Source organism: Enhydra lutris, unplaced genomic scaffold (genome assembly GCF_002288905.1).
Source record: "Enhydra lutris kenyoni isolate GAN:26980312 unplaced genomic scaffold, ASM228890v2 scaffoldscaffold20, whole genome shotgun sequence".
In the NCBI taxonomy this organism is placed as follows: domain Eukaryota; kingdom Metazoa; phylum Chordata; class Mammalia; order Carnivora; family Mustelidae; genus Enhydra; species Enhydra lutris.
In genome coordinates, this window is record NW_019154104.1 from 539,066 (window position 1) to 562,695 (window position 23,630).

The following is a 23,630-nucleotide window of genomic DNA, read 5'->3' on the forward strand; positions in this document are numbered from 1 at the left end:
AGAAGGAGTTAGTTTTGGACAGCATTTCAGAGACAGCCAGCATGAGACTAGTGTTTAATTTAGTATTACAATATGGCTAGTTAGTGTTAAAACCAGGAAACCTGCTTTGGTGCGGGAGGAATGGCTAGTCATGAGGATGGGTGAAAGTCAAGATGCTGCGGGCTAATGGCAGTTCTAGCATTTCCAGGCTATTAACAGGAAGGTGGGGAAGGAAACAGCACCACTGCCAATTGCGATCGAAGGAACTCCAGTCTCACTGCAAGGCCGTATAAAATATACAAAGAAGCTAAAAGTCTTAACACTCTCCCCTTCTCCAAGAAATCTTGCCTGTACCATCTGATAGGAGGGAGGAATCCTGTCCTGTTCCTTCGGGAACACATTGTCACGTTAGCTTTTTGATAGCTTCAATCCACTCAGCTCGCTCAGCCTTACTGCTGGCCTGGATATAATAATGCGTGTCATCCTTGGTAATCACTTTGAAGAGATTCCCCTGGACATTTCCTTTAACCCCTAGGCAGAAGAAAAATTAGTGAGTATCTGTGTCTGCTTTCAGCTAGAAGTCAACTGAGCCACAAAAAAAAAAAAAAAATACACATAATGAAGTATTTACTAAATACCAATGTACGGAGTTAGGGAATCCCACCAGATGCCCGCTTTCCTTTTTCCCTCCTTTCTACTCCCCATCCCTCCCCTGCACCCTCTTGACCTGCTACCTACAATCTACAGTTCCATTCACATCCAAGAATCCAGGATGTTTATGTTAAAAGTAGGCACAGATTTGGGACTTAAACTTGTTTAGCTTCTTTGAACCTCAATTTCCACATCCATAAAATGGGAATAATACCATCTTTCTTAGCAGGCTATTGTGAAGTTAGTATGCTAACTGATATTAAAGTGTGTTGCTGACCCTTAAACACTGGGTAGGCTACCATTCTTAGGTGGAAGCTTATCTGCCAGTAAGCACAGAAACTGAGGGGAAAGAACACCAGAGAAGGATTATTTAGTTGTGTTGTTAAGACACTGAAAAGACCCCACATGCCCTTTTCCCTCATTCTGAAATTGGCTCTAAAACTCACACTATTCATCATCTCACTGAGACCTACTCAGCCCCCGTCACTCAGTCCATCAGAAGAGCGCCACTGAGCGGAGCCAGGAGCATCCCAGGGCCTACAGGCCTGCACAGACTTGTGCCTTACCAGTGGGAACGCCATTATCCTCCAGAGCAGACACGAGTGAACCACGAAGAGAAAACCCACCTACTGGCCGGTTCTCCTCCTGTAGCAGAAAGAATTCCTGATGAGGCATAGTGTGAATGCACAAAAGGGAAAAAGGAGAAAGGAGTTGCCATCTTGCCTGAAACCACCCTCAGGCCAGCTAACAAAGTGAGTCATCTGTAACCGAGGAGACCGAATTTGGACATCACATGGCCACCTACGTGCACCATAAGGAAGTCTGGCATCACTGCCAGCAGTCGCAGGGCCACACTCCACCCTGGCCCTCAGCCCTCCCTGCCATCTGGCTGGGTCCCAGAGGGCTCCTTCTCACTCTTTCAGGCGCTCGCCTTAGGGCGGGGATTCCTGACAAGCTTGGTGAGGGAGGAACTGCCCACTCTTCAGTATTTCAAAAACTAAATGAAAATCACACATCTATCAAGACAAGGCTGGACATGCCAGCTCAAAGGCCATTTATCTTTACTTTTAACTGGAATTAGATCAACTCATCATACAACAATACTTACTATCTGAAACTCAAGAGTAGCAATTCTTTGATCGGTTAGAAAAAAGAAAACAAAATTAGTAAAGTATGGCTTAAACAGTATGTAATAAAAGAAACTTTCCACTACATTGGTGGGAACAAAAGTTTGAGGGGCAGAATTCATGGGATCTCCACACAGAAAGGGGCAAAGAGACTGGGGAGCACCAGTTAGGAGTCTCCTTTACAGGCCACCCCACCTTCCCCAGCCCCACAAAAAGCTTTAGAGAAACTAAAAGATGCTTTCCTCTGAAAATAATGATAACCCTCTGCGCAGGCAACAGTGTGCTGAAAGAAAGAAACGATCAGACCGTTGAGTACAGCTTGGATCATGGAAGGAATGGCATGGCACAGCAGAAGTACGGGGAGGGACACTGACACAGTCAGTGGGCTGGCTCCCGCTGGGCTCGGGAGAGAAGCGTCTGAAGCCTCACACACAGTAGTTAAGTGAACGTGCAGCACTCACTTTGGAAGGGTCATAGTAATGCAGGAAAGCCGGATCCTTCCTCAGGACAAAGCGTCGCACCTTCCAGTTTTTCCTCTTGTGCCCCTAACGCAAAGAAAGGGTTCAAGGCTCATCAGGGACAGCCCTGACCCTTCCTCCCACTTCCTTGCATCTACTGCCCAAGCCAACTTGCCACAACGGACTGCTTTCCGGAAGGGGTCTCCTGGAGATCTGAGGACTGCAGTGACCTGGACCTCCCTGCTCCGAGACTCTTAAGCAAGAACACTGTCACAGTTAGTTGACAGAACCAGAAAGGGTCAACACTGAAAGGAAAGGGGAGCACTATCCAGACCCCAGTCAGGGTGTAAAGAGGACAGGGAGGCAGCAGGCGTCCACTGGACTAAGAGCTCCCAGGAAAACTGGAACCCGAGGACACCAGCTTTTAAGTGTCAGAAGCAAACCTACAGCTTCACGGAGATATGTGCTCACATGGACACTAAAATCCACTTTAGCATTCTCCATCAGAAAAAGGAAGAAGTGATCAATCCTATGTTAAAAATCTTAATGTATAAGATATTGATGTGTAGGGCTCTCTTTGGCGTCACCCCCAAGATCATGCTTCCTTAGCCCCCTAGCCTGGAGCCCCCAGAGTCCCTCCCTCCCCCTCCTCCTGGCCGGCCAGGCACTGGCTCCCTCCCCTCACTAGACTCCCATGGGGCCTGGGCAGCACAGCCCTCGGGGTAGAAGCTGTCCCGTTCGTGGCAAGTAATCTAAGAGCAGGTGGGGATCCTGATGTACAAGAAGCAGGCGACAAGGACAATGTGTGTCCCAAGTAACACAGGAATGGCACCGAGCAGCGTGTGTCCATTGGACAGACTCGCCATTTCACACAGCGTGTGGGATGTGCGCCAACATGAGCGGCGTGCAGAAGGTCTGTTTACACGTGGTGGCACGTGTGATTCTGTTCAAGGCTGGCCTGTGCGTCTCGCACGCAGGTGTGCCGTCACAAGGACACTCCCCCAGACGTGGTTGGCAGTAGTGACCATGGTCAGTTTTTAAACATTGACATGACACTACAGAATGTCATCTTCAACCTAGTGAAGTAGGTGAACAAGACTTATTTTTTGTTGGAAAAGTGCATGAGGGAGGTGTGCAGCCTCACAGGGAAAGAGGCAGACACCCCAGGAAGCGTCAGGGAGCTGAAGACCGGCAGATGCAGACACCAGCCCGGCAAGCAACGCCCTCGCAGCCAAGTGCTCGCAGTGGGTACGGAGGCAGACGCTGGTTCTTGGGACTGTGATCGTGACTCCTGGGCATGTTTCGCCTGAACCTTGGGACTCTGTGTGTGCGTGTGTGTGAGAGAGAGAGAGAATGGGCATGTTCTCGCGCCTCTTGACTCGTGGCCTGCAGCTGCCCTTGGCTCCCGCTTTAGCAGATTCTGCTGGTAATGAGCAGCTGTCCTCGGCATGCTCAGCCCTTCCCACCCTGTGGGGGCACCTGCCCATCTCCTCCCTCTCCAAGGCAGGCATACCTGCTTGGCCAGATAGCCTTGTTTTACCACTGTACCACTTAACTCCACAGTGCTGAGACTAATTTCTTCCTTGGAGCTTATCTTCTTCTTGTAGCTCTCAGCCTAGCAGGAATAAAGAACAAGGACTCCGTGACCAAAAAAGTCCCAGTTCCAGGCTCTGGGGGTTACCACAGGGGAAAGGAAAATCCTCGATCAAAAACCTCACTCCACCTGGAGAGGAAGAGGTCCCCAAACCCTAGGCCTCTCGCCCATGACTGTGGACCCCTGGTGCTCACTCTGTTACCTCCTCCTTTCTCTGCCCCAGTGGCAAGAGGAACTCCCTCCCTAACTTACAAAAGTGTACAGGGCTGTGGAGTCATCCAGGAACTGCTCGGCCAGGTCTCCAGAGCGAATGGCTCCCATGCTTCGGACACCTACCGGCCTCAGGAAGTTCTCTTCCATGAGCATGGAGGCCAGGGTCACAGCTTCCAGACGGTTGGCAGAAAAGCTGTTGGAGATAAGCCAGTCCACCAGGGAGGAGCCTGCATTGGGGCAAGGGCAGCACCAGTTAGACAACAGGCTACAGTCTGGCTTCCCTGGGGATGCTTGGCTGTGACCTCATTGACTTTAACCTCCTGGGCAGCCTTGGGCTCTACCCAAGAGCAGACCCAAGGCCACAACCACATGTGGCCATCTCAGACCAGCTTGTTGGCCGCCAGCAGCTCTGGCCTCAACACAGGAGAGCTAGTATGACTGAATCCCAGATCACCAGGCTCCCAGTTTCCACCGCCTGCCCCAGTCCCCAAGGGGGAGGCTCACCTATGAAGGTCTTTTTGTAGGTGCTTCCCTGCTCCATGTTGGGGCTTGGCCGGATTCCACTGCTGCTGTCGTGCATCTTGTCCACGATGTGACTAATCAGAAGGAAGGCAAGGAGAGGGACCCCTCATTGCACTGACACCATGGGGGAGGGGCCATGGGTGCAAAACAAGGGGCAACCAGTGTGATATGTATCACAGAGCAATGGGGGATGCATCCGTGATGCATCAGAACTAGAGAGGTAGGATTTTCAGATGTTTCTTTTCTTCTGCTCGTCTACATGCTCTAATGTTTCTATATGAGACAGGTACACTTTTGTAGTAAAGTGTACAACAATGATTCTCTATGACTGCATAAAGTGGGACCTCCTCCAGCTACTTCTCAAAGTCACACAGCACTCGAACCTGCTCGTGCCTGCGCTGCTCCTCCCTCCGCACTCTCCATGGTCTAGCAGCGCCCTTGCTGCACAATCAAGACTTCAGCACCTGGCATGGAGCTCTCTGCGAGTCCAGAAAGGGACTCATCCTGTGTCTTTGACGGGTGTAACCGTTCCGCTATCTGGGAGGTTAGGGGGTGCTGCCTGTGGGGGTAACTGTCTCTGTGATGGGACTCCTTTCATACGTCCCCACATTTTAGAGCGCTGCCTCCGGCAACGACCTGCTTTCTGTTCTGTGAGACGATCCCTGCCTTGAGTTGGAAAGCCCTGAGAGGAGATCTGATGTATTCCCGTTTGTATCTCCCGAGCACCGAGGGCAGTATAGGGCATGCAGTTGGCACTCTATAATTGTTGCCTGAATGAGGAGCTAGATGAGGAACCTCACAGAGCAAGAATGCACCTGCTACCTGAACATGTCCCTCTTGCTGCTCAGCTGCCAACAAGCCCGGTGACATGGTGAGTGGTGGTCCCTGGGGGACTGTGACGTGGCCCTGGACAACCTAGCTGAAACTGAAGGGAGGAACTCAAGACACTGAGGTGGGCAGAAGCAGCAGAGGCCCCAGGAGGTCAGAGGAGCGGGGCAGGTAGCTAGGGCCTAAGGCCCTGAAGCACCAGCTGGTACCAGACAGGCCTGTGCGGCAGCCAGGGGCCCATTCCCTGTGTCACACAGACATTAGAGGCTGCAGCAAAGCCAGGCAGGGCGCGGGCCGTGGGGCTGGGCACTCACTGCAGGCTGATGTGAGGCGGCAGCTTGAAGGAGTTTTTGAGTATGTGCAGCTGCTGGACCTTCCCCGGCTGCCCCGCGTGAATAGCCCCCGTTATCTCGAAGGCCCAGGCATCCCTCTCTTCTCGGGAACAGGCCTCCAGGAAGTACTCGGTGGACGTTTGTGTCTTCAGCTTAATGAGATGCTGCGGGAAGAGACGGCCGGTCAGACGAGCGCTCAGAGGCCTGGCGGGCAAAGATGACAGGGCCACGGCCAACCTGAGACACGTAGGTCTGGCCGCTGCCGAACGCCCAGTCCCTCAGGCATGTCCCGGGGGTGGTCCTCAAAGATCCTCCTACACACCTCAAGCCACAGGGAGCCCATGGCCTCCTAAGGCAAGCTCTCCTCCCTGTACAGACTATTTGGCATAGAGACAGCTTCTGGGCACTTTGCCTCCCTGCTTCTGACACTGCCTTCGAGAACCACACAGACTCACCTTACGTCCCACCACAGCCCCTAGGCCAAAGTGGGAAATGCACTGGCTTTCACATCAGATTGATCTGATAGCAAATCCCAGCTCTGCCCTTAGCTGTGGACACTTGGGCCATTGAGGAGCCCCACTGGGCCTTGCTTTCTTCACCTGCCATATGGGGATATGAACACCTACCTCGGAGACACCGTTCCTCATGCTCCCTTCCATGCGCTTTTCTCTAGTCTAAGCATCCCCAATCTTTCACATACTTCTCATACGGTATGTTGAAACTCTTAACCAGCTCATACTCTGCTACATGTTCTGCCGTTGGTCAACAGTTTCAGAAGCTTTGACCTATGGAACAGAACCAGCTGCTGCGGGAAAGTTCTGAGGGGTGCAGGGTGGCACGGGGCTGATGGCCCGAGGTCGCACTGACGGCCCCGTAGACTCACACTCTGTGCAGTCAGCCCAAAGTCCTTCTGAGGTGGGCTGCACCTCCTCCATTCCTTAAACGTGCAGAGGGGGTTTTCTGACCGCTGGATGTGGTCAAAAAATGGATGCTGACCCTATTAAATGTCATCTAAGTAGACTCTGGGCCTCCAGCTTCTGCTGGAAAACAGACGCTTTCTTTCATTCCCATTCTGGTTTCCAGTGCATTGGTTCCCAACTTGCTTCGCTTGCAAACTTAACATCCCTCCTGTCAACTAACAGCAAAAACGGTGATAAGACAAGGCTGGCTCACAGTCCCTGAGAACACCATGAATCTGTTCCTCCAAGTTAACACCGACTCACTCACCGGCATTGTGAGAGAACAAATTTAACCAGCTCCCCGGACCTCTACGATCTCAGCTGGCAGTCAACATTTTAATGGAAGAATTTCAGGAGAGACTATAAAATTCCATGTGAAATCCAGGCATACTCTTTCATAGCTTCCCTAATTTAATATATATACACATACATACAGACATACACATGCATACACTTTATAACTTGTTCTTAATGAACCTGCAGGCTCTTCCTGACCTCTTCCAGCTCAAAGACTCATGAACCAGGCAGAGGACCGTCTGGAAATCAACATGAAGCTCCCAACTGCAGTTAGCAAATTTAACTCCTATCTCTTTTGAAGGTTTTTTCTATGTCCAGCCCATTCAACCTAACACTTTCTCTACCGATCCTTAAAGATTTTTAAGGGGCATCGGGTCAACAAGTTAAACTACAAGTTCTGGAGAGTAACTTATGGACAACTAGAGTCTTACATTGACTTAGAAAAGTTTTTTTCCCTCTTAAAATCATCTCACTTATCTGTATATTTGTCTTCGTTCTTAAACATTAATTCAGCAAACATTTGCTGATCTCCTGCTATGTGTCCAGACACCATGTTTGGTCTTCTGACACCACAGGGAGGAAGGTGCAGCCCCAGTCCGCCCAGGCTGGGTCTTCTCCGGCAGCCCGGTTTTCCCTTTCCAGCAGCAGCCCCTGCAGGCTGGCAGAGGGAAACTGTAGAAGGATGTTTCATTTTTGCAGCTTCCTAGGCTGGAATGACACTCGACACACCTCCCTCTCCTTCACCCTCAACGTCCAGTCAACCATGTCCTGAAGACATTTCCTTCACCATGTTTTCTCGTGGTTCCCCCTACTTTTTGCCTTATTTCATGCCTTGTTATTTTAATAGCTCCCTTTGTTTTCTTGAGAAAAATTCAACACTACAAAAGAGTACAGCAGTTAACATAACAACTACCAAGAAACCCACCACCCGGAATGCACTGTTACGAATATTTTCTTATACTCAGAAGGATTGTCAATTGGTCTAGAAGAGTCAAAGAAGTAAAACATGGTAAGAAAGACGAAAATAGTGGGGTGCCTGGCCCGCTCAGTCGGTGGAGCGTGTAACTCTTTTTTTTTTTTTAAGATTTTATTTTATTTATTTGACAGAGAGAGATCACAAGTAGGCAGAGAGGCAAGCAGAGAGAGGAGGGAAACAGGCTCCCTACTCAGCAGAGAGCCCGAAGCAGGACTCAATGCCAGGACCCCAAGACCATGACCTGAGCCGAAGGCAGAGGCTTAACCCACTGAACCACCAGATGCCCCTGTACCTCTTGATCTCGGGGGTTGTGAGTTCAAGCCCCATGTAGAGAATACTTAAAAAAATAGGAAAGCAAAAAAAGGAGGAAGATAATGTAAGATCCCTTCTTTATGTATTTAGTAACTTACTAGGAGCAGAGCATAGTTCCTCATTTTAGTCCTCCTAAGAGCATTTTTACCCATCCATTCTCTCACTCAGAACCTTTGATGGCTCCCCATGTCCTCCATCTGGCCCCAGCCAATCTCCCATTGCTCCCTGGGTGAACATTCCCTTGTGGCCACATGGGCCATTGCTATCTCCAAATCTATCTCTCCCCTCACTTTTACTCAAGGCTTTCCACCTTCCCAGAATGTCTGCCTCTCCCCTCTTTCAGATCTTTCCCAAATCTCTACTCCTCCCAATGCAGTACCTGACTCAGCCAGCCTGTAACGACATCTTCCTCCTCTTCGGGAATACAGTGTTCTCTACAGCTCACCATGCTTGTGCCAACATTTGGAATTCTGTTTTTTTCAATTAACCACTTGCTTTCATAATAAGATTAATAACTCAAGGGGAAAAAAAAAAAACTCTTACCATTTTCTTCCTTGATTCCTCTAAGCAAATTTCCTGGCACATAACGAGCCCTCAAAAAACGATTGATTCAGATACCTTTTTGATGGTCAGGTTGAAACTGTGCCTGACTTTTGGAACATGCACCCCCCTCAGGGGATGAAAGCCAGTATATGTACAGTGCCTCCTAGCCAACAAAGTGCTTGGACAGACCAGCACTTTCTCTCATGATCCTCAACACAACTATCTCTCATGATCCCCAACACAACCATGGGAGACAGTGAGGCATCATTATTCTACCCCATTTCATAGATGAGGGACAAAGACTCAGAGAGGTTCAATTACTTGCCCAAGGTCACACACCTGGTACACAGTGTAGCGGACTTGAATTTAGGTTTTTCAATGATAACTCAGCTCTTCACCCACACCACCCTCACCAAAGACACCACAGGTGGGAGGGTCCGGGGCAGGGGGAGCCGGGAAGCAGGGGCCTTCACTTACAGGTCGGTTTTCATACTCCAGGCAGGGGCAGGTGATGGTGCAGCCATCCAAAAGGATCTGGCCCTTGGGAGGGGTCACCTTCCGACCCCCCTCAAGCTTGTAGTACAGCAGTGTGTTCTGCCGAAGGATGAACCATCGCGCCTTCCAGTTGTGGACAATGTGACCCTGAGGACGAACAGGAGAGCCCTGCAGTGAGGTGACTGAGAGGACAACACTGAGTTCAGCGAGAAGTGTCACATGACCCAGGGAGCCCAACTGTGCCATGGAATCAACTGTTCAAAAATGGGGACAGCATTATCTTTTTAAAACAAAACCAAAAAACTCATTTTATATTTTTAATTTTAAAATAATTTCAATTTAGAGGCACCTGGGTGGCTCAGTCAATTGATCCTCTGCCTTTGGCTCAGATCATGATCTTAGGATCCTGGGATCAAGTCCTGAGTCAGGTTCCTTGCTCAGCAGAAAGTCTGCTTCTCCCTCTCCCTCTGCCTTCTTGCCCCCACTCATGCTCTGCCTCTATTCCCCCCCTCTCAAATAAATAAATAAAATCTTAAAAAAATAATTTCAATTCAGAGAAAAGCTGAAGAATAGTATTAAAGAACTTTTTTACAGAATAATTTACGGGTAAATTGTTAACATGATGCTCCATCACTTCCGAATATTTCATTGTGTATCTCCTACAAAACAGGGAAGGGGGAATATTTCCAACACATCCATAATGCAACCATCAATGTCAGGAAATTTCCATTAATATGTTATTTTCATCAGTTCTACAACCCCCAACCAAGTTTCACCAATTGCCCCAATAATGTCCGTATTAGCCAAAGGATCCAGTTCAAAATCATATCTTTTATTTTCATTTTCATGAAAAAGGCATTATCTGTCTGGATCTCCCTGTCATCTTTTTTGAGTATGTAACAAAAACCCTTGGCATTGACCTTCCAGTTCCCAGTTGGCCTTTTTTGTGATTATAAGCCTTGAAAGAAACTACAAAATATACAGAAGAGCGAGTCTACCACTAGGAGATAGCCATTGTTAACACTTTGTATTTTCTTATAGTCTTTTTTCCTCTTAGTTTTTACTTTCTGGGTTTTAAAAAATTCAAGACCATGGTACATATATTTTATTTTTTTTTTTTTTTAAGATTTTATTTATTTATTTGACAGAGATCACAGGTAGGCAGAGAGGCAGGCAGAGAGAGGAAGGGAAGCAGGCTCCCTGCTGAGCAGAGAGCCTGATTCGGGGCTCGATCCCAGGACCCTGGGATCATGACCTGAGCCGAAGGCAGAGGCTTTAACCCACTGAGCCACCCAGGCGCCCCAAGACCATGGTACATATAGTTTTGTTATCTAGCTTTTGTTTTGTTGAGCTTCGCAGAGCTGAACATCTTCTCAACACCAATATATTTCTTTAAAACATGTTTTTTTTAATAACCACTAGGTAGATGCAACCTCTACTTATCAATCTCCTATTGTGTGTAGCTGAGGTTGTTTTGTTTTCTCAGTGTTATGAACAATTCTGCAATGAATAGCCTTGCACATAAATTCTGATCTGCATCTCAGATCTCCCCTCCTTAGGATACATTCGTAGAAAGAATATTACTAGTCAAAGGATGTAAGCAATTTGTAGAGTTGAAGCCACAGTCTACCAGCGCTAAGAACCCTAAGAATCTTGCTAAGCCTGGTCTGACAGGCCTAAAAGGCAGGATATTTGAGGCGGGGGCGGGGGGGTTGCAGGGGGGGATGTGGTTCCTCAGGTGAGTCATAGAGCCAATGCATAGCATAGTCAGGATAGGTAAAGGCAAAGAGCCTATTTCTTTTTCTTTCTTTTTTTTTTTTTTTAGATTTTTTTTTTTCTTTTTGAGACAGATCGAACACATGCAAGGGAGAAGCAGGCTCCCCACTGAGCAGGGAGCCTGATGTGGGACTCCATCCAAGGACTCTGAGATCAGAGCATGACCTGAGCCAAAGGCAGATGCGTAGCCAACTGAGCCACCTGGGCGCCCCTAAGGAGACTTTTTTTTTTTTTCTTTTTACGATTTTATTTATTTATTTGACAGAGAGAGACACAGCAAGAGAGGGAACTCAAGCAGGGGGAGTGGAAGAGGGAGAAGCAGGCTCCCCACCTAGCAGGGAGCCTGACACGGGGCTCTATCCCAGGACTTTGGGATCATGACCTGAGCCGGAGGCAGATGCTTAACGAGTGAGCCACCCAGGTGCCCCTAAAGAGCTTATTTCTTAAACAGACCAACAGATCAGGGAATGTCTACTGAGGAATCAGAAAGGAATGGGTTTAGTACACACTCATGAAAGCACCTTTCCTGGCCTATTTCCCAGAGCAAAGCCTGATAAGGACTGGATTCTAAGAGAGGTGTGCTTTATCGGAATCAGAGAACCCTTCCCCAATTCATGCCTTTCCTTATATTTCCTGGCATTTATTTATTTCAAAGGCTCCTTGAGTTCGCATATCTGTGGTATTATGATTGCTCTGTGTGTGCTGAGTGCTTGTTAGGGAACCAAAAACTCTAGGAGTTGACAGAGCAAGCACTGGGCAGTGCCCAAACAGAAGTTACTGTGGCAGCGAAATAAAACTTCGAGCCATGCTAATTTGACAAGTTTATGAACAGGTCTAAGTGCTGTCACACTGTGTGGCAATTGGGCTGTTCACAGGAGACAACTCTCGTAGACAAGTTGCCTTTCACGTTTTGCTGTCTCCACTCTGTCCCGTACTTAGGACTGACATGTAACATGACGGCTGGCAGCTGCTCTCGACATGGGCAGACATGTTTAAAGAAACAAAAAAGACTTGGCTCTGGCCTCTCAACAGCTGGGGTTCTCTACTGCTCTCCACGTGGCCCAGACTCGGGTCCTTTTTCTCAATGACTCCCTCCTAAGGGGCTCCCGGAGCACTAGCAGCAAATGGCTGGCTCAAAAGGTTGTGTATGGGGAGAATGCAACCCTCGTGCATGGAATGGGGGCAGGTTGAAGTGGAGAAGGGAAGACGGCAAAATCGTCTTAAACCTTAAAACACAGGCATTATGGGCTCCATTGTGTCTGCCCTCATGCACACACATGTGTGTATTAAAGCCCTAACTCCCAGTATTGACTGCATGTCGAGATAGGGCTTTTAAGAGGTGATTAGGGTAAAATGAGGTCATTAAGTGGGCCCTAACCCAAGCTGACTGGGGTCCTTATAAGAAAAGGACAGTTAGACATACAGAAAGACATCGGGGAGGCATATGCACAGAGGAAAAAGACCATGCGAGCCTACAGCAGGAAGTCGCCCATCTGCAAGCTGAGGAGAGAGGCCTCAGGAGAAGCCTGACAGCCTGACTCGACCCCAGCCTCCAGAACTCTGAGAAAACAAATCTGTTTAAGCTGTCCTGTCCAGCAGCTCTAACAAGCTAAACCAACAGGGAGAGGAGAAGTGGGGCCTGGAGATATCAGAGAAAAAAGTGTCACCAACAGATACTGAACAGGACAAACCAACATGGAGATTCTGTACTTTCCTGGACAAAATGCTACATTTCCCAGAATCCCTGGCATGAAGGGAACAGGTAGGTGACCAAGTAGCTTCCACTCCCATGTATGTGGACCTGACGCATATCTGGCAACAACCAAACAGGGGGAAATGGGAATTTGGGGCAAGAACAGTGTTGGAAGAACAGGTTCTTCTGACACCCAGTCCCCAGAGCTATCAGGGACAAACGGCAAATCATCTCAGCAGTGATGTTTCCCCTAGAAATATCTGGTGGTGCTGTTGGGCATTTTTGTCCGACTACATCAGCCCTGGCTGTGTAGCATCCCAGCCAGGTTCTCTGGCCCTCCCAAATACTCCTGAGTTTCTTAATAATTAATATTCCTCCATGAGATCCCCTTCTGTTCAAATTCACGAGAGTGGAATGTGCTTATGAGCCACTATGAATCCTGACAGCAAAGGAGAAAGGTCCGCAGAGAAAGGCTGATGAAAAAGGATTTACTGTGTAGGTAGGAACCCTGAAGCAGCTGGTGACCCTCATAAAAAACGTTCAAAGTCTTTGACCCAATAATTCCACTTCTGGGGAGGTGTGCTGAGTAAATCATCTAGGATATGGAAGAGGTTTTATGTATTGAGATACTTTGGATCATCACTTCTAATAAAATAATGCAAAATAATCTAACTGTGTAACAATATCATGCCCACTGTGGCTGTTGAGGAGGGATTCCCATCCTAAGAGATGGCAGGAAAGGTCACTGGTGGAACCCTCAAGGTCAAACCCAGCAGTCTGAGCCTACCAAGAATCACAGCGCCCATGGTCTTCAACACAGGCAAAGCACTTTTACCTATATTTTTTTCATACGATACCTAAAAATAACTCTATTGGTTATTTTAGAAAATTTCTGAAGAGATACCTCAGGAAAGTTAATGGTTATCTTCTCTAAGGACTAAGACTGGATACAAGGCAACAAGAATGAAAACTTATTTTTCGATTTACAACCTTGAGTAATTTCCTAGCTTTTTTTAAATAATAAGTATATATTATTTTTGTAATGGAAAATGAAATTCAAATAGACAATAGTCCTGATGAGATAACTAGGGAACTCGTTCATTCATTTATCACTTCATTCAACAATCAACGAATAACGATTACTCCAGCAAGCACCGTGTTGGCAGCAGGGAGACAAAGATGGACAAGATTCGGACCTAAGACACCGCAGGAGACAGACAATGATGCCAGCCAGTGGGATAAGTTCTAGGACAGACTATTGGTGGGGCCCCCCAGGATCCACACCTTCTGATATTGACACCCTTATGTATTCCTTCCCACATTGTACAAGGGTTGATCTGTGTGACCCTTGTCAGAGAGAATATGGCAGAGGGATGATTTGTCAGTTCTGACATTAGGATAGAAAAGACCGTGTAGCTTTAGTCTTGGGGACTCTCTCTCCCTGACCATGTATTCCAGGGAAAGCTGGCTGGTTTCATATCATGACCAGCCCCTACAGGGAGGTGAGGAACCCAGGCCACCAGCCAGCAGCCATGTGAGTGACTGTGCCTCACTGGGATCCTCCAGTCAGCCAAGCCCTCAGGAGACTGCCACACTGGGCAACATTTTGGCTGGAACCTCATGAGAGACTTGAATCTTGTAGCTAAGATGTTCCTGAATACCCACCCCTCAGAAACCAGGTGAGACTGTAAGTGTTCATTGTTTTAAGATGTTAAGCTTTGGGGTGATGATTACGGAACAATGGGGAAGTAAGTAAAACAGGTCATGATGCAAACCCCAGAATCACCTCCGATGAAGGCAGAAGCTCAAAGGAGGCTGAGTGGGCTAAGGCAGGTCCCCTGAGAAGCTAGGGCTGAGTCTGGATGCTAGGGCTGAGTCTGGAAGGCTAGGGCTGCTAGGGCTGAGTCTGGAAGGCTGCGTGGAGTTGGCCAGGTCAGGAAGGCAGGAAAGGGAGAGCTCGAGCCACTTCCGCTTGTGGGAAACTCCAAGTAGCTCTGTCTGGCTTTGGCTCAGAGGCCTGTGGGCAAAGGACAAGGGAAGTGACGTGGGTCCCGTCGGCTTCAGGTTCCATGTGGTAAAGTCTGATCTTTATACTGTGGCCCAAGGGGAATCCTTGAAGACTTTTAACTAGAAGGATGACAAAAAGCTTGTGTTCTCGTGTTTAAAAGAGCTCCCCGACCACACTTTGGCAGATCAGCTGAACGAAGCCAGCCAGACTGCCGCAGGGCAGCTCAGGTGGGGGCCGTGGTAACAATCCACCAGATGGCAAGAAAAATGCCACTGTCGCCAGTCTACAGACAAACATGCCGTACTCAGAGGAAATAAGAAACTGGCTCAAAGTCACCAGGTAAAAGGGGTCAGAGGCCAAAACCACAGTGGTCTAGCTGAAAAATATGCCAGGCCTTCCTCTTCCCAGGCAGTTTCCACCCTCTCCAGGCTCCTTATCCGCAAGTAGCTGGCCCAGGCCCAGCCCACTGGACCACGAGTGGTTTAGGGTCCCTAGAACCCCTTTAGGGGGAAGGAGAAGGGTCCCTAAGCTGAAACAGCAACTCCACAGCTAGGCTTAAGAGGCATGGAATGTTACAGCTGGAGGGACCCTTTGAAAAAGACCACACTACTCCCTAACTTTAATGGTGAGGAAACCAAGGCTCAGAAAGTTCTTGTCCAAGACCCTACAACCCCAAAGAAGCAGAGATGGTACTTGTTATGGATTGAATGATGAGCCCCTGAAAGTTACATTGAATTCTTAACCCCTGAATGTACCCATGCATGTGATCTTGTTTGGAAATGCGGTCTTTGCAGATGTGATCAGGATAAGATGAAGTCATAACAGCTTAGGGTGGCCCTAATACTGACTGGTATCCTTATGTGAAGAGGAGAATTTGGACACTGAGATTCACCAGGAGAAGATGGCCATGTGATGATGGAGGCAGAGACTGGAGTGGTGCTTCCACAAGTCAGGGAATGCCGTGGACTGCCTGTTTTAAGATGAGGGCTAACATATATTTTATATGTATTTTATATATATATATAAAATCTGCCCCCCATTCCTGGCACAGAGCTCCTGAAGCCCTTGCAATTTCCTAGGTGCTGGGAGCATTTTTTGCTCTCATGAGGTAACTCTGGGTGGGCTCCTGGATGAAGGCTGGTCAGATAAAGAAAAAGCCACAGGGGCGCCTGGGTGGCTCAGTGGGTTAAGCCTCTGCCTTCGGCTCGGGTCATGGTCCCAGGGTCCTGGGATCAAGCCCCACATCGGGCTCTCTGCTCACCAGCGAGCCTGCTTCCTCTTCTGTCTCTGCCTGCCTCTCTGCCCACTTGAGATCTCTATCAAATAAATAAATAAAATCTTAAAAAAAAAAAGTTTGGAAAGTAATCATCTACTCTAACCTCCTTAAATCCCCTTTTGTACTGAAGAAAAAGCTAAAGCCCAAGAGGATTCAATTGATACCTAGCACAAGTCTTTAAAATTAATGGTGTTACAATTAGAACCAAGGTCTCCTAACTTTCCAGTGCAAGGTTTATTAAACCTTCATATCCAATTAAAGAGGAGGGGCACCCGGGTGGCTCAATGGGTTAAAGCCTCTGCCTTCAGCTCAGGTCATGATCCCAGGGTCCCGGGATCAAGCCCCGCATTGGGCTCTCTGCTCAGCGGGGAGCCTGCTCCCCCCCCCCGACCTGTCTCTCTGCCTACTTGTGATCACTCTGTCTCTGTCAAATACATACATAAAATCTTAAAAAAAAAAAAAAAAAAAAAAGAACAATCCACAATTAGAAGCTTGATTCTCCTGAGAGGAGAGAAGGGCTGAAAATGGGAGTTAATGATCAATCACAACTCTGTGATGAAGTCTCCATAAAATCCTAAAGTATGGGGTTCAGAGAACTTCTGGGTTGGTGAATACATGGGTACTGAGACTGACGTGCCCTGAGAGGACACAGAAGCTCCGTGCCTCTTCCCACATTCTTCGCCCACACCAATTTCCAGCCGGCTGCTCATCTGTGTCCTTTATCATAGCCTTTAGTCAACTGGCAAATGGAAGTGTTTCCCTGACTTCTGTAAGCCACTGTACCAAATCAACTGAAATGGAAAAGGGGGTCATTGGAACACCCAAACAATTATCCAAACAACTAGTCCGTCGGTCAGAAGCACAAGTGATAACCCAGGCTTGTGACTAGTGTCTGAAGTTATGGGCATGGTGGGTTGGAGGTGGTGGGACCCTAAGTCAGGGAAACTGATCCCTTGATCTGTGGGATGTGACGCCATCTCCAGGTCGAAAGTGTCCGAATCGAGTTAAATGGTAAGACATGTAGCTGGTGTCACAGAGAATTGCTTGCTGTGGGGAGAAACCTCCACACATTGGGTAAAAGTAAAGGAGACTCACAGGATAAAGAAACAATAGGGAGGTACAAAGTTTTTCCCTACAGAAGAAGGGGAAAGCTGGGTTTTTCTTTTACAGCCTGTAAATACCAAAACAAAAAGGCAAAGGAGGACTCTTCCCTATAGGGTTCAGAGGAAGGAAGGCCCTGCCAACACCTTGATTTCAGACTTCTAGCCTGCAGAACTCCTTCTAGATTTTTTTCTTCTATGCCTATTTGTTCCTAATACCTTGTGTATTTTTACTCTTTGGGTTATCATATAAGTATTTTAAACATCTGCATAACCATAATATACTTAGTCATTTATTGGTGGGGACAGTAGATAGTTTCCAGTTTCTTCACTATAAAAATAACCCTTTGTTCAAAAGCTTTAATGGTATTTCCTTGGCATAGAGTCTGACAAAGGAGATTTTTAGGCCAAAGTATGTTAACATTGCCGTGTCATTTTCTAAGAGGGTCATGGGAGGTGTGAGCAGGCAGCAACACCTGAAGGGCTTCAGCGTCTTCTTAAAGGAAGACCAGTCTTGCCTGTACTGATCCCACTTCCTTCCCCCTCACCCCCCTTTAAATCCAGGCCAAGTGAGTGCCCTGCATTTTGCCTGGAGTGTTGCTTCTTTCGTGTCTGGGCGGGAGCAAGAGCCAAATCCATCTTGCCCCTGCCCGTCTCCTGCTTCACCCCCACCGGTGATGACTGTTCCGTACTCTGGGCTTCCAGCTCAGGCCCTGCCCTCCCCCCAGGACTGTAAACCCTCCGAAATCTGCAAATCCCATGGCCATACCCCGGCAACTTCTTCAGCAGACACAGAGCTGCTGTTGCCACCCAGGAGGAAAGGGGTTAAGGGGGAGAGAAAGCTGAGATGGATGGGTAGAGGGAACAGGGAACTGTGAGCAGAAGCCAGGGGCCAGGTCCCTCACCTGGCAGGAAGGGGTGTGGCTTCCCCTGGCCTCGGGCCAGCCTCCATACTCCCATCTTTGGGTTTGGTTGGAATGAGCTTTCCCCATGCCAGTCAGGGCTCTGCTGTGGGCTTTTGGGGCTAGACCTGTTGACTATCCTCACTTCCCTGCACGCTGGACTCACTCAGCCAGGACTGGGTGGCCAGCCCAAAGAGAACTCATGTCCTTCCTTCCCTCTCACCTTCCCTGAGTCTGCATGGTGGGGCGGGGGCGGGGGGGGAATGTTGTGAGGGAACCCCAGCAACAAGGGCCGAGCTGTCTGGACAATCAACAATGCCCACCAACCCCCCTGCCCATATCATGAGCCACAGGACAGTGGGAGGTGTGCAAGCACTCCCACAGGTTGTTTCTCTGAGGACCAGCCTATTGCTCTAATCACCGTGTCCAGCCTGACCCTTGATCCAACATCAGCCTCCTGCTACACCGCCTGCTAACAGTTTCAAGCAAACAACACACCCGCCCTCCTATATCAAATAATGTGCAACACAACATGATTACATTACCTACTGACCTGAAAGCCACTGGAGGCTTGGGGGCTACTCTGGTGGTGGGGGGAAGCCATGCAAGGGGGAACCCCCTCATCCCCCTTCATCCCCCTTCATCCATCTCCCTCCCAAAGCTATAGTCTCAGCAGAAGAGCCCAAAGGCTCAACCCCGGATTTTATGCTCTGCTGTTATGTTAATACAAACCCTTAGTGTCGATATCAACATTCAAAGAACTTTAAAATATGGAACTTCCTCTTACTACTGCTCTTTGGTTCATTTTCCACCTTGATTTGTGTGTTCTGTGTCTGTCTGGACTCTGGCTAGCTGAGGGAAAGGCCACGTGGGCCATGGGCAAGGACTGAGGATGGAGATTGTGTCTGGGTTGTTCCTAGCCCTGGGGCCTGGGGCCTGGGGCCAGCGGTCTGTCATTCGGTGACAACACCATCCACCTGCGGGGGACAGATCAAGGCCTGGAGTCAACATTGGTGGGTTTGCACCTGCTCCATCACCCACGGGCTCCCAGATCCTTAGCAAACTGCTTAATTCGCCTCCTTGAACTTTGTCTCTCCTTTGGGGAGAGGGAGGAATGCGGTGCTCCACGTGCGGGCCGCCCAGGGACTGAGGAACACCCTAAGTGCTTAGCAGCCTGGGCTGCCTCCTTGCCCAGGGCTCACTGTGCAGAGAACGGGAGATGACGCCGAGATGGGCGCTGTGAGCCACAGAGCGCACTTAGGTCGTCGCGTTAATACAGCAAATTTAAATACGGTCTTCGTCCCATCACCCCAAGTTGTTTTAACTAGGATGTCCGCTTCAGGAGCCGCCTCCCACCCCACACCGCTGGCCAAACGGGCCTCTCCTCCTTGCCTGTGCCTCTGCCGCTCTGTTCCAGCCGAAGCCGCCCTCCCACCCAGTTCTCAGCCGGCCCCCGCCAGCCCCCCATCCCCGGTCCCCGGACGGTCCCCGTCCCCCGCCCCCACCGGCCCGCCGAGCCCGCCGTCGGGCGCGGGCAGGGGACTCGGCTTCGGGAGCAGCCGCCCGCGGATCGCCGGGCCAGCGCCCGGGGAGGCTCCCGCGCGCTCACCCTCTTGACGAGGAAGCCTTCCTTGAGCACGCCGTCCTCCATGTCGCCGCGCGCGCCAGCCGGGCCTGCGGGCGCTCCAGGTGCGCTGTCCCCGCACCTCCCGCGCCTCCCGCGCGCGCTGCGCCCAGGAGGAGCCTCGGAACCCGCGCGGGCGGCGCCTGCCTGGCGGGCGTCCAGAGCCGGAGGCCGCGGGGCCTCCCGGGCAGGAAGTCACTCCAGGTCGGGGTTTCTGACGCGGTTGCCTCCGCGAAGGTGCGCTAGGGTCCGCGGTGAGGCCTCCGGGCACAGAGTCTGCCGGCTCTTAGCGCCCTGCCCTTGATGGGTCGCCTCCGGGAGGCGGAGTGTTCCATCCAGGTGCCCTCGGCGCCTTGCGCTATCGGGTCTGTGCCCATATTCGCCCGCCGCAGCCTTAACCAGCTGCCTGCCTGGCCCTTGAATAATGTTTACGGAATTAAACGGAACAGAGGATTTTCAGGAATTCGGAGTAAACCCTGAGCTTAGTGGAAGTGCCGGTGGGAGACTGGATGGAACCAGGCTAGGTGGGAACTTCGTCCTGGCCTCTGGTGGGGATAGAGCAAAGTTCCCATCCGCAAAAAAGGTCACAGGTTTACAAAATACACCCCCCCCCCCCCCCCCCCCCAATCCCCTAAAAAAGCTACCGCGGGAGATATTCCATCATTAGGGGCAGAATTTAAGGGAATGCAAGGAACTCAGTAATCTAGATAAATTATATTTTAACTCAATATTTTTGAAAATCAAAAATAATGCAAAAAATCCAGGATGAACAAAATATCAAAATTTTAAATGAGGAGAGATTGGAGTCTGAAACAAGAGGAAACATAGTAATACTGATTCTGTCTAGTAATCCTTAGGACACATTCAGCGTGTTCATTGTTTGCACTGTGTGTGAAGAGCCCTCTTAGGACTGACTGTTCACCGGGAAGGGGAAAGGCCTCAGAGCCTAGGAAGAAAGAAAAGTTTCAGCCAGGAGGAAGTACCCCAGGCTGCATTTCAGAACTAGCCTGGGGCCAATTCCCAAACCACAAGGGGCACTCCAGCCCTGGAAACAGCCCTACTTCAGCTTCTCACTGACTGACTTCACGTCTCCCAATGAGTCCAAAAACAATGGGCTTCCGCACCATTTCAGAATGAACATAGACTCACCTTCTGAAGCCAGGTCTGTAGTAGGTGTTAGGTTTTATTTAATGCACAGCAACTCCATTAAATGAGTTTATTATCCTTTTTTTCCCCCCAGCAAAGGAAACTGAAACTCAAAAGCAGTTATAACTTGCCCAAGGTCACACAAGCTAGGATATTAATCATGATGTACTTGCTTCTCAGTTCTTGAGTTGGGATGAGGAGGAAAGTCTCCTATGAGCTCTGAAATCTTGCTGGGCTCAAACCTAAGACATGAGAGGATAGAATGGGAAATTCTTATCCTCTTTGGCTCCAGGTATGTTCTGTTCCTCTCCTGCATACATAACCTGCTTCCTGTCCTAGGGAAGCTCCTGGTGCAGCCCACCCCAAGTCTGACTCACTAGACTCAGGGCATGAGTCACACTCCTTCCTGACCCAGCTGTAGTGGCTAAGCCACCAGCCCACCAGGGAACCACACTGACATAAGCTCGATATAACCATAGGGAAGAGGATGAAGACAGAGGAAGCAGATGCTGGTGAATAGCTGAGACTCAGGAAAGGGAGAAGGAAGGGGAAGGAAGCTCAGAACACAAGAGCTTATCTTGCTCTTCCAGGCAGATACCACTCCCCTCTCTCTCAAGGCTTAGACTAATGTGGAAGGATCCCTGACTCTCTCAGAAGGTCAGATAATAATCTAGAATGTGTGAGTTGTAGGGAGCTATATGGTCAGTGTTTGGGTGTAGGTAATTCATATAGCCCAGTGTGAAATTCCACCATTAGAGAGTCATTCGTTTAGCTATAAATAAAAACCCACTGTTTAACACACAGTGGAGAAAGGTAATCATGGAGTCTTACAATGAATACATTGACTTAGTGAGTGTATTAGAATCACAGAATCAGAATCTAACCCTTAAATCAACCAATCTAGACACTTCATTTTATAAATGAGGACTCCCAAAGGCCAGAGAAATAAAATTACTTGTCCAAGGTCTCACAGCCAGTTAGTGGCAATACCAGGACCAGAAAACAGGCTAACAGTGTAAGCACTTCAAGGCTAGCTCTCTGCAAATGCAGGGGCACTTCCTTCAGCAGTGTCCTGCCCCAGAGCAGGACTGCCATCAGGGAGTAACTACACAGGCTGGAAAGAGTTCTGTCTGCAAAGCCAAAAAAGCTTTAAACAATGTTTTCTATGGTTTTTTGTTGACCATAAATAATTTTTGTGCTCATTAGAGACAATTTAGAAAATACCATAAAGGATAAGACCACCCAAATCCCATTATCCAGGCAGGTAAGTATTTTTACTTATGCACATATATTATTATTTAAAAATTCTTGAACCTTGTCTTCTGTCATTTATCATAGCTAATAAGCATCTTCGCAGATCATTAAAAGTAATTCAAAAACATAATTTTATTTTTTTTTTCAAAAACATAATTTTAATGGTTGAATAACATTTCATTATACCTGTATCATAATGTATTTCATTGTTTCCATTTAAGCTGAATTTCCTGTTTCTCTGTATAAATGATGCTATGATAAATACCCCAATACGTAAACATTCTACCACATCCCTTATTACTTTGGATAAATTTTGGGTTTTTTTTTTAAGATTTTATTTATTTTAGAGAGAGAGAGAGAGAGAGAGAGAGAGAGATCTCCAGCAGGGGGAGGGGCAGAGAGAGGAAGAGAGAATCTTAAGCAGACTCCCCGCTGGGGAGTCTGGGCTAATCTCAGGACCCTGAGATCATGACCAGAACCAAAACTAAAAGCCAGCCGCCTCACTGACTGAGACACCCAGGCACCCTGGATAAATGTTTAAAGCATGCTTTTAGACTTTTAGATTAAAGGATATAAAGTTTAAAAATTCTTGATACATGAGTGCCTAGATGGCTCAGTCAGTGAAGTGGCTCACTGTTGGTTTCCACTCAGGATCCCGGGACTGAGGCCGGGTTCTGTGTTCAGTGTGAGTCTACATAAGGATACTTTCTCTCTCCAACTCTCCCTCTGCCCCTCCCGACCCCCATCCCTGCAAACTCTCTCTCTCAAATAAATCAATTAATCTTAAAAAAAAAATTCTTGATACACTTCACCAAACTGCTTTCTAGAAGTGTACCACAAGATGCCTTCACCTGTAGCATATGATAACGGCAGTCTCAGGTGTCTACATCAGCATTACCTGGGGTATTTTTAGAAACTTTTGCCAATTTTATCAGAGGGAGCAGAGCCTCTTCCCAGATGTGTAGGCTCTGTGTGATCTTTATCCGGGGACAGCCTGCTAGAGGAGCTTCACCCAGGAACAGACTCGGAACTGGGAAGTGGCCAGGAAGGAGGGCAGTGAGAGAAAAGGAGGGCATGTGGGGTCTTGGGCAGCCAGGAGAGCACCCAAAGGCATGGGCAGAGACAACAAGAGGAAGGAGAGGAGAGCTAGAAGTATAAGAAGCTGAAAAAACTGGAAGAGAAATCTGCCCAATTCCTGGCTTTGCCCAAAGCCCTCCATCAAGTTGCCCTCTTAAAACCAGAAACATATTCACTCATCCATCATTTCATTCATTCATTCATTCACCCAGCTGGAGACTCATATCAAGTATGTCCTGTGTACAAAGCACAAAGCAGGTGCCATGAGCAATACATAGACCCTGCCCTCGGGCTGTACACATCAGTGAAACAAAGTAGCCTTTTGATGAACCATGAATATCGCCAGGGCCGGCCACAGCTGACATGGCAGGCCCACCAACACAAAATGCTGCTCACACCCATCTGTGGTGAGGACCAGTGTTTTTGATTTCCCATGAGTCTCGGACTGTTGCATGGACCTACTGTGCTTAACTAAAATGTAGCCTCTA

General features: G+C 48.7%; 1 protein-coding gene across 2 annotated transcripts; it reads right to left on the reverse strand.

Moving 5' to 3' along the window:
• Positions 1-41: 41 nt before the first annotated feature.
• LOC111148691 (pleckstrin 2) lies at positions 42-19,738 on the reverse strand. 2 transcript variants are annotated; one of them, XM_022505479.1, is made up of 9 exons: positions 19,651-19,738; positions 9,269-9,433; positions 5,687-5,868; positions 4,527-4,618; positions 4,062-4,249; positions 3,729-3,830; positions 2,219-2,302; positions 1,197-1,275; positions 42-510 (listed from the first exon to the last, which is right to left on the reverse strand). In XM_022505479.1, the coding sequence occupies exons 1-9, from the start codon at positions 19,690-19,692 to the stop codon at positions 383-385; spliced, it is 1,062 nt and encodes a 353-aa protein (XP_022361187.1). In that variant the 5' UTR covers positions 19,693-19,738; the 3' UTR covers positions 42-382. The 2 variants fall into 2 exon arrangements, with proteins under 2 accessions (XP_022361187.1, XP_022361186.1); XM_022505478.1 differs by lacking the exon at positions 19,651-19,738 and having other exon boundaries at positions 9,269-9,616.
• Positions 19,739-23,630: the final 3,892 nt, after the last annotated feature.

Excerpts from the sequence above, each read along its gene's own strand:
- LOC111148691 (XM_022505478.1), bottom strand. The coding sequence starts at position 9,532 with ATGGCACAGTTGGGCTCCCTGGGTCATGTGACACTTCTCGCTGAACTC. Across the intron at positions 5,869-9,268 it reads TGGAGTATGAAAACCGACCT|CATCTCATTAAGCTGAAGAC; the intron begins GTAAGTGAAGGC and ends CTCTTCCCGCAG. Across the intron at positions 3,831-4,061 it reads CCACAGCCCTGTACACTTTT|GCTGAGAGCTACAAGAAGAA; the intron begins GTAAGTTAGGGA and ends TATTCCTGCTAG.